This window comes from Nuphar pumila, chromosome 9 (assembly GCF_984573655.1).
Source record: "Nuphar pumila chromosome 9, dmNupPumi1.hap1.1, whole genome shotgun sequence".
Taxonomy (NCBI): domain Eukaryota; kingdom Viridiplantae; phylum Streptophyta; class Magnoliopsida; order Nymphaeales; family Nymphaeaceae; genus Nuphar; species Nuphar pumila.
The window spans coordinates 99994276-100005054 of record NC_143257.1 but is presented as its reverse complement, the minus strand read 5'-3'; the positions used below and the strand labels follow the sequence as shown (position 1 = coordinate 100005054).

At 42.9% G+C, this 10779-nt stretch overlaps 1 protein-coding gene across 2 annotated transcripts in view; it reads left to right on the top strand.

Annotated features, from left to right (window-relative positions):
- The first annotated feature begins 8296 nt into the window (after nt 1-8296).
- LOC149828751 (homeobox-leucine zipper protein ATHB-15-like) overlaps nt 8297-10779 on the top strand; it is a 45223-nt gene continuing 42740 nt past the window's right edge. Inside the window, exons 1-2 of one of the 2 annotated variants that reach the window (XM_090017704.1) lie at nt 8297-8631; nt 9304-9463. In XM_090017704.1, coding sequence (XP_089873830.1) covers nt 8420-8631; nt 9304-9463 — 372 coding nt within the window. In that variant the 5' untranslated portion in view covers nt 8297-8419. The remainder of the gene's footprint in view (nt 8632-9303; nt 9464-10779) is intronic. The other variant, XM_090017705.1, reaches the window with a different exon arrangement.

Genomic DNA, 10779 nt, shown 5'->3' with positions numbered 1-10779 from the left:
AAAAAGTATCGACCAAATCCAATATAAATCCTGACTCCAACACAATTCTGCAGATCCCAATGCTCTTGACATGCGAACGCATCTTATTTCCGGAGAAGATGCTTCTGTCATGCTCCGTTGGTTCCCTTTTATTCAGAAATGTCTGCAAAGAGTTGGCAATATGCACCGTAGCACCAGAATCAATCCACCAACTATGCAATGGAACATGAATTAGACTGCACTCATGAGAAACAAATGACCTATTACCTTTATTTTCGAGTCACTTCTTGTACTTCAAACAGTCCACTTTCTTATGCCCTTTCTTTTTGCAGAAGAAACACTTCATAGAAGGGCCTCCTAACTGGGATTTAGCTTTCGCCTGAGAGTTTGAACTCTCCCCAGTGGCTCTCTTCTGATTCTTTCTTTTGAATGAGCTTTTCTTTGGCCTCGACCTCTGTTTATCTTTATGAGAGGCCATATGTGCACTTGACACCCTTTCACCCTTCAATCTCTCTTCTTCCTCAACACACTTTGCCAATAGGTCATTAAAAAACCACTCATCATTATGTGTGTTGTAGGAGATTTTAAAGGGTCCATACTCAGTAGATAACGAGGTTAAGATCAGATGGACTAAGAAGGAGTCAGAGATGACAAACTTCATGTCATTCAGTTGAGTCTAAATATTCCTCATTTCCAAAATGTGCTGTCGGATGTGACTGTCACCAACATATTTCATAGACACTAATTTGGACATGAGCGTACTGGCCCTTGCCTTATTAGAAGTGACGAACTGAGCCTCAATGGCTCCCAGAAATTCCTTAACAGTCCTACAATGAGGAGTGGCGCCTCAAATATTCTTAGCCACTCGAGATTGCAAAAGCAACAAGCTAAGTCTGTTCGAGCGCTCCCACTTCTCAGAGGCAACCTTCTGATCGACTGTACTTTGCTCTGTAAGAGCAGGAGGTTCATCAATTCTAAGGGTCAGATCTAAATCCATATAGCCCAAAGTGAATAATACAATTTCTTTCCAATCAGAAAAATTTGATCCGTCTAAGATAAGGATATTATTTGAACTGTCGATATGGAAGGAACCTGATAAAACAAGGAACGAAAACAGAAATACATTACTATTATTACTCAGACGAGACTCGTGTTGAAAAGGTAAAAGTGAGACCCTTTATTTTCACATTTTCTGAGACAAGCATAGTTGAGCCATTATCGTTCCACTTTGGTGAAAATGATAATACTCATAGTTGCTCCGTCTCTTCAATTCTCAAGGAATTGACTTCAGTTGGTGAAACTAGTAGATCATGAATCCAGAGGCAATTCAACACTATACCTTTGGGTACGAACATGCTTCATGGGCTGGAATACACATCTACTATCACACTCTGTGTAAATTTGGAACACAACGACCTACCTTTGGATAGAATCGATGTTTCATAAATTCACACATAATCATAATAACGAATCTTAATACGGTCCAAAGAATCCTTAATTAACACGACTCATATCACTTTGGTGATTACATGAATCGGTCAATCAAGATCTTTTACCGAAAAATCTATTCGTATTATGGAGCACGCCCATGCACACATTTTAATGCATGTATATTCATGACATGATATAAGTTCATACTTCAAAAAATATGCATAAACTAATTGTCATGAATTTAGTTATAATTCATGCTTAAAATCATCATGCACAACTTAACCAACGCAAAATACATGAATTAACATGCACAAGTCATGGATTATTGAAAATAAATACTTTATAAAGCATGAAAAATAACAAAAACATGCTCATATGGGTAAAACCCAAAGTTATTAAGTAGGAACCAGTCTAAAAACACTCTGAATCGGTCTGAAACCGCCCAAAACTGGTCATTAAAGGGTGTTTATCGGTTCTAAACCTTATGAACCGATACTTAATATGAACAAAAGTTCATAAAACCCTATAACCGTATGCCAAAATCCTTGTATCTCTTTATATTAAAAAAAACAGGATCTCAGCATCTCGGAACAGGTAAAAAACTGGAAAGAACCAGTCAAAAACTGCTCCGAACCGGTTTCAGAAGGGGTCGGATCAGGTTCCTGATCCGATTCAGTCTTAATAGTGTTCGGATCCTGCTTTCATGGATCCGACCCGGTTCAAATGAGATCCGGGTCTGACCCGACCCATACTTGATACGGGTCGGACCCGGCCCGAACAGAACCCGGGTTAGACTCGGTCCGAAACGGACCCGGGTTAGACCCGGTCCAAAACATACCCGAGTCAGAACCGGTCCAAAACAGACCCGGGTTAGACCCGGTCCAAAATGGACCCCGGGTTAGACCCGGTCCGAAGCAGAACTGGGTTAGACCCGGTCCAAAACGGACCCCGGGTTAGACCCGGTCCGAAACAGAACCGGGTTAGACCCGATCCAAAACGGACTCGGGTCGGACCCAACTCTTAATGGATCCAGATCGGACCCGGTCCTAAATGGACCCGGGTCAAACCCGATCCGAGAAAGACCCGATTCTTTTCGAATCAGACCCAGACCCGTTACCATTATGGGTTTGGGTCAGATCCAAAAATAAATAACATACCCGATCCACCCAAAATGGGTTTGGATCGGGTCTGTCATCGGGTCTTCACGCGGGACCCGGTCCAGTCCCCTGATAAAATGAAACAGAAATCCGATCATGGGTTTCTGTTTGCATTTTCAGGGAAACCGAAAAGGGTTTCCGCCCTTTTCGATTCCACGGCGACCCACATCGGCGAACGGCAACCAACGTCAGTTGCCGGCGACCTGCGTCACCCCACGATGATGCCTATCTGGCGACGCCCCCCCGACTTCGATAGATCCAGACGACGACTGACATTTTCGGATGCCCTAAATCCCCCGGCGACACCCCAGCGGCGCCAGCAAGGCCGTCGGTGACCGACGACTGCCCATGCCGGCAAATCGCCCCACGACGATTAACCCCGGTGAACCCAGCTCCCCAGCGACAGGTAAGAGTTACTTTTTTTTCTTTTTTCGTAGGAGTAACTTGTAAACCAGCGATGAGGTTGGGCAACCCGTGGCGCCGGCAAGTCCGCCACTGTCACCTGCAACTCTCCAGCAAAAGCCTCGAGCCGAAAACCCCTGCCCGACGGTTGAAATGGAAAACAGAGAAAAGGGGTTTTTTAAACCCCTTTCGCCATCTGCCGGCCACATCTTCAGGCGAAAGCACACCAGCGAGGGTAAACCCCTCTGCAGCCCAACGACCACAGGCGATACGGGGATTTACCTCTGCCGGCGATGAATCCAGCGGCGATCCCTAGCGAAGGCAAAACCTCCCTGCAGCTCGACGACCATAGGTATACTGCGATTCTCCTTTCTTTTCTTTTATAAGGATTTGGTCTGCCGTTTGGGATGTTTGTCGCCTCACGACGACCATCGTCGTGTACCGGTGGTTGTCGCCCCATGGCGACTTCACCGACGCCCAATGGCAGAGGTTTTTCGTGGATGTGATGTTAGAAAAACGCTGTTGCTCCATGGCAGCAACGACTGTATTCTGAATATAGATGAGTCAAGCTCAATCTGTTACAGTCGCCCGACAGCCACAAACGCTGGAATATGCCGAAAGGTTTTACACGACCACGCGCAACGGAAATGCGTGGAAGTGGGCCCATAACCTAATGTTGGCGAATCCTGTAAAACAAACATTGACGGAAAGCGTACCTGAATTCGCCATAGTGCATGTAGGAAATTCGACGTTCTCCTCAGCCAGTCGACCCCCACAATGAGCCCAGGTCTTAAGTCAACGGTGAGCAGGACCCTGTTCCGCTGTATATGAATGCAGAACTGAATTTGGCAGAGAAATGCTATGAATCTCTCATCATACTCGTAGCCCCTAACCCCTTATGTAATATGGGAGATTAGGCAGTTACGTGAATGTGGTTTTCTCCACATTCACGTAACTCCCACCCACTATCCCCATTACGTGGTCACTAACGTGACCCACTGATGGGTGTCAATCCGGGTCACAATGTGGGTTGGACCCATAACCCATAATGTCCAACACAAGCTCCATTTTTTGCGTTAATGTTGTTGGCACAGATGCTCTTTCCACGACATATATTGCCACGAAGTCTTTGTCAACAGAAGACAAGCATACCGTAAATAGTATACTGGGAAGAAGCAGTAAAAGAAGGGCTGAATTAAACATCCATGGAAGCACCAGACAATCATCAAACAAGAATAGGAAGACCCACAAAAAAGCAGTAAAATGAGAAAAATATCAGATGTGCACAACAGATAATGCCACAACTGCAAGAAGCTAAAAGGAAATTCTTCAAAGCTTGACCAGAGTGAACAATTAGATCTTAAGCACAACACGTAATGATTACATTAAGAATTTCTTCCAAAAAGAAGATTAAGAGAATTTGGATTTTATTATTTCGTTCTGCCTTTTTTTTTTGCCCACTTCACGCATTTAAGGGTGTGTTTGATACAAAAATAACAAGAATTAAAAGTTGATACAATGAAGAAAACACTAAATCACAAGAGTCCAAAGTAAAAACAGTAATTATCATGAGAAAAAATAAAAAATTAAAACCCGAAATTGAAGAAACCTTGATAAAAATCCAGGGGGTTGCCGAAGTGAGCAGCAAGAGAGGGAGGGAGCTGGGCAGGGGTCGTCGGAGTGAGCAGCGAAGAGGGTGAGACACGTCATGATTGAGAGATTCGTTGATGAGAGAGGGCAGGGAGAGACGAGAGAGACCCTCTCTTAAAAGATTTCTCCAAATATTGGTCAAATGAGAGCTTTGGACCTCACTCTATAATACAGTAATCCAATAATGGCAAGATATAGATCTCACCTTTATTGATCAAGAACAATGAGATCTTCTAGCCATTGAATATATCCGCTAATGTATTTTAACGCAATATCTAATAGCCAGTAAATCCCGCTATTATACATAGGTCATTAACAACAAAATGTGTTCCCGGGCTAGGCATTCGTGGGGACATAAATACCCTTGTTATTGATAAAGTTATAAGGGCTACATTCATGGCTGCAGTAGACTAATAACAATGATATATTTATGTTTCAGATATTATCTAGCAATTAGCTGTGATACCTGGGCATTATTTCTTTGATCAATAACAGCAAATTTTTTTGTTGCCCTTAAATAATTGACACTATTGACCCTCATCTTTGTAATGTCGATTCTCACATGGGTAAGATTTAGGGTGGAGATTTTACAATTCTTTGGTTGTTTTGGATTTGATCGGGATCCAACTTTTCATGTATTTAGCTGTTTCAGATCCGATTAGTTTGCATCCCCACCAAAATATGCTTTTAGAGGAAAAAAGTTTATGCGTACAGTGTCAATGAGTTCCTGAATACCTTAAGCTGACCAACTAAGTCAGGTGTAAAAGAGGCTTCAGCGCTCTACCAAACATGTATAAAAAATGGTCCAGCATACGAATCGAAAGCACGCAATTTTCTTTTCGTTTCTTATCGTCTTATAAAAAGAATAGCAGTATTTTGACTTTGAAATATGCACATCGAGTTCATGGAAACCGCTAACGAGAACCCAAGGGTGAGTTTTTTTTTTCTGGGAAAAAGTCGCGTCCAAGTCTACGTAGACACCCAAAGCTACTGCTTTTTCTGTAGAATCAATTTCCCACACGAGATAGTGGTCGGTGGTAGTTTTCCACGGAAAGAGGCTCGGCGACCCAGAATTGAGAGAGGATCAGGTCAGAGGCGCCTCTGACGGTAACACCAACAGAGGCGGCTTGGATGCCGTTCATCTTAAAAAATGAACAGCATTCATCATGAGCGGTTCATTTTAAACCCATTCAGATGCCGTTCACCCAAATCACCAACTACATCAGGAAGAAAAACATGCGGCTCATCCAAGTGATGGGAATCTTGTTCGTACTGATCATCTTGAGATCAACGGCATCCACAGGAGTTCTGATGGTATTATGGTCAGTGCTCACTCTGACGTGATCCCATCTCCTCGGAATTAATTCAAAGGTCCTGGATTTTCGCATGGGTGGAGTGTAAGAGGCAGCCGTGGTATTAAAGAAAAGACTGGTCACTTCTTGGAGAAAAATGCAGCAGAACCTTATGTGGAAACAAGTAGTCCATTGGACTTTTTCTATACGTGATTTCCGCGTATCCCGTTCCTTTCCCCCACCCCCCCAAAAAAAAGTGAAAGATCCGATTGGCAATTTGGCACCGCACAAAATGGAGATGGCATTACCGAAATTTATAAAAAAAACAAGGGTAAATGTTCATATTCCGTAACGCAATCGGCGAGGAGATGCCCATATATGCGAACTACCCGGCATGATTTCGTTTTAGTACAAGCTCTGGTCTTTCGTTTTCTCACTCGCACTGTAAGAGCTTCCGGAGCAAACGGAAGAGGAGGAAGAAGGAGGAGGAAGAGGAAGAGGAAGAGGAAGAGGAAGAATTTGAAGAGGAAGACAAAAACACCTTAGTCTAGACGATGGAAGAGAACTCTCTTCCTCGGTGCTGTCTCTTTCCCCTTCCCACGCGTCTCATCGGATCTCTTTCCTCTCTCTAGATCGTCCCAGAGTCCATTTGCTTCTGAAAACCCTAGCCACTCGCAGAACGGTGCATCTCTCTATCGGAATTGGCGATTGGAACGAAATCTCCACTTCTCGCTTTGTTGATCGAATTCTAGGGCGGGCGCAGAACGGCGGAAGACACCGCGCTCGGCGGAGAGGGGAGGGGAGAGATCTCGAGGTAAAATCTAGTGCTGAAGGGGAGATCAAAGTTTTTCTGTCGAGGATCGCAGTTATTCTCGTTTCAGCCTTGGTGTTTCACCTCTCTCCGACTCAATTGGCTTCGTTAGGGTAAACCGTACGTCGCGTTAGTTGGAGCTCTTCGATCTTTGAGTCTTTAGCTTTGGATGAGAAGGTTGAAAGGGTCCTCTTTGTGATGCTTCGGCTTAGGTTTTTCGTTCTATAATTTCTCCATTTCTCGTGGTCAAACGAACGAGGATCACTTTTCGTCCATATTTTGATCCTCTACTGTGAATCTTTTAGCTTAAAAGAAGAAGGAAAAAAGATCGTCTTGGATTTTGATTTTGAAAGAAAATCACCGCTTTGGAACCTTTTTTTTTTTTCTTAATTTTGGTTGGAAATGTGATCTTACATGCTTAGAGAAAAAATTGCTGCTGTTTTAATTTGGAAAATGAAGTGAAGAGCCTTACTTTCTTTAGATTAAAGAAGATAGTAAGCTTTTATGCTTTATCGACCTTCAGTTCGGAATTTGATAAAAATAGTAGTTTTTCATAGCCGCTTTTCTCTTCAGCTATAAAAAGAACATAAGAAGGCTCACCTTCTTGTTTTTTTTTCCTGGAATGTTCTTGTGAAGGAAGATCCTTAATTGATCGTTCTGCTTCCAAACGTCCTTGATCGTCCGCGCTTATGGATAAAGAAGATTTATTCGAGACGTTCTGTTCCTAAAACTTCTGACATCTTGGTTGATCCAAATATTCGCTTATGCTATCAAAACAAAAAAAGTACTCCGTTTTGATTCTGTATTTTGCGAAGTTTTGGTTTTGAATCCTTCATTGAATTCAGAAATAAATTCTAAAGGATGTCTTAGTTTTCAATCGACCAATTTTTTGAAGTTCTTTGTGTGAAATCGGTTCATCAATCCTCGTCAGGATTTCCGGAAGTAGAGACTCTTTTGGAGTTCATTGGTATGTTTCATTCGAGGGAGGGGAAACGTATCTAAGTTCTTTTAGATATCTCGTTACTTTTTTGGCCACTTGGGAATTACAGAGACTTTCGCGTGCATGCGCCTCTTCCGGCTCACAGCGAAATGGACGAAGGCCGAAGAGTTCCAGATTTTTATATTTAATACAAATTTTTTCTTTGGGGAAAAAAGTTGGAGATTTTGAAGGGAAGAAAGCGACCGCATTGAAAGATTCTTCTGGTATCCGAAGGCTGTGATACTGATCGAGCATCTTGAGAAAAACAAAAAAGAAAACACTTGGCGGTTTACGGCCTATATATGGAAAAAGGGAAAATATACAGATTCCTGAGAGATGGCAGGCTTCAGATGTTGATCTTTTACCTGGGGCTAGAAACCATTTAGGTTTAAAGTAGAAAATCCCCGTTTTTCTCTTTGTACTATTTTTATTCCTGTATCATAAGGAGGTGCTGTTGTGGGGAGAGGTGATTTTGAGGGAAAAGAGACGGGGGAAGAAAAGGTGAAAGCTTTATGCTGAAGGGTGGTGAGACTCCCCATCTAAAGAGGGCAAAACTCTTTCTTTGCGAGGTTTTTAGGTCTGAAAAATCGTGCGCTTTTGCGGAGAAAAGGGAAAGAAAACTTGTTGCAGGCTAAAGGAGGATAGGAGAGGGAAGAGTCACGGGGTTGAGCGTTTTGTTTGGTGTGCTATTTTGTCTGGGAGACCTTGAGAAGGCACCATGAGTGTCACTTCTTGCAAGGATGGCAATGGTGGGGGGATGGACCCCGGGAAGTACGTTCGGTACACGCCTGAACAGGTAGAAGCGTTGGAGAGGCTTTACCTTGAGTGCCCGAAACCAAGCTCCATTCGAAGGCAGCAGCTGATTCGGGAGTGCCCCATACTCTCAAACATCGAGCCCAAGCAGATCAAAGTCTGGTTTCAGAACCGTAGGTAATGGAGAAATCTATGGGTGTCTCTTTTCCATAAAGTAGCGCGGTTTTCCTTTTCTTTTTCTCTCTTTTGTTTATTCTCTCTCTCATCCTTTGATATATGGAGGGATCTATCCCCGAGTTTTGCATTGAAAAAAAAAAATGGTGCGTTCCTTATTAAAATGTATCTGGTTACACTTTTCTCACTTTCCAACTGTAGACAACGAAGTTGGTGTATTTGTGTTTCCTTCGGGTCTATTTTAATTTTTGATGCTTAAATTTTTGTCATTTTGGTCTAACGATCTTTTAGCAGGTTCAGTAAGACTGCACTATTTTCACCAAGGGTCTCGGGTTCAAGCCCCACGGAGTCTATCCCTATGCTTGGCTGAAAAATTAAAAAAGAAATGTGGTGTTTTTTTTTTTAAATTTATTGTTGGTTGCTTCAGTAACCACCTCTCTCTCTCTCTTCTTTTTTCCGTGAATAATGGAGAAATTTCTGTGCTCTTTAAGCATGAGCATGCATGACGAAATTGGCGCTACATTGTGCATTTTGGTATTTTACGTAATTAATTGTTGGTTTCTTGAAGCATGGGTGGTGAAATGTGTACGAAGATTGTTTTTTTGCAATTTTGCCTTAATAATCCGTGCTTTCGTTTTGTTTCTTGCCCTGTCCTTTTGGGTTTGTTCTCTTCAGATGCAGAGAAAAACAACGGAAAGAGGCTTCTCGCCTCCAGGTTGTTAACAGAAAACTGACGGCCATGAACAAACTTTTGATGGAAGAGAATGATCGTCTCCAGAAGCAGGTGTCGCAGTTGGTGTGTGAGAATGGGTATTTTCGGCAGCAGACTCAAAATGTTCGTCATCCTCCCACTTTATCTTTGGTTTTTTTTTTTAAATGGGACAACCACCATAAAGAAATCACCGGAAGTTGTTCTGTCAGTTGAAGGCAAGGCGACCCCCCCTCAAAGTAAACTTCTCTGGCTCTTAGAGAAAGAATACTACGGCTAGGCTGACCAACCAACATGGGCTAGGCTGACAAACCAAAATGGTTCCTCTGTTTCCATGCAGTATGGTCAAATGGCCGCACCAAATCGGGTCTTAGTATCTGGTGCATTCTACCTTTACACCATTAGCATTCTACGGGCATATCGGCCGTAGGGGTGGTCCTACGTCTACCTGGTATTGTAATAACCGGGATTCCTCCAGCTTGTTTCCGGAGTCCGAACCCATAAGTGGAGCAGCCACTTTCCTTTGCTGGACTCATGTCTGGGCAATGGCTTGTCCCATCATAACGCTGTGATTTGACGGCAATTGGCAAATAACAGGGGCACAAGCGAGTCCACATGCTCGTGTGACTAAGGGTTAGTTCGCCCCCTGTAATCTACGCATACGACATGGTTTAGACTCGGTGCCCAGGGCGGTGGCCGAGTTTTTGGCAGTGGTTGTAGCCCGTTTGTATTTAGGTTTGTTTTTACTGGGTGCAAGGCCGGCTGGCCTCTTTGAGGTTTGAGGCCACCCCTAGGGCTTTTTATTTTGGATGGGCTTTCAAATTTTTGAGTCCAGGATGGACACATGGCTGATCATTTCTCAGTAAAGACTTTTTTACTTAAACTATTCGATAGTAGGAAAGGATCAGAGACAAAAAAACTCTTATTTCTGTGTTTATCTATTTCTTTCCTTCTTTCTCATGATTTTGAGTGGATTCACAGAGAACTTTGCTAAAATAGTGGTTCTTATTTAGAGTTCTTGTTTAATGATGCCTTTTACGTCGGCGATGGCAAGGGAAAAGCCTAGCCTGATCTTTTTGGTTTATCTGATTTTTCGCTTCTTGACAGATCTTCATAGAATCGTGTATTTATCTTCTGATATGAGAACCAGATTTCACGCTCTCTTCCTTGTCGGTATTGGTGGCACGCTAGACTGGTTCCATGTGTCTCGTGGAACCTTTGTCTTTTGGATTTTGGTCTTATAATCCGTCATTTCAAAGAAAATTCTGGTGTTCACTTTACTAGCTCGGATTTCTAATTTTCTTATTCAGAGTGATGTTCAGTTGGTCGGGTGGCATTTTCTTATGGTTTTTCCTTTGCACTTTTTTTTCAATATGATGACGAAAGGTTTTCCTTGGCGTGCTTTGAATAGCTCTGCTTCCTTCTCCCTTCGTTGGTATTCA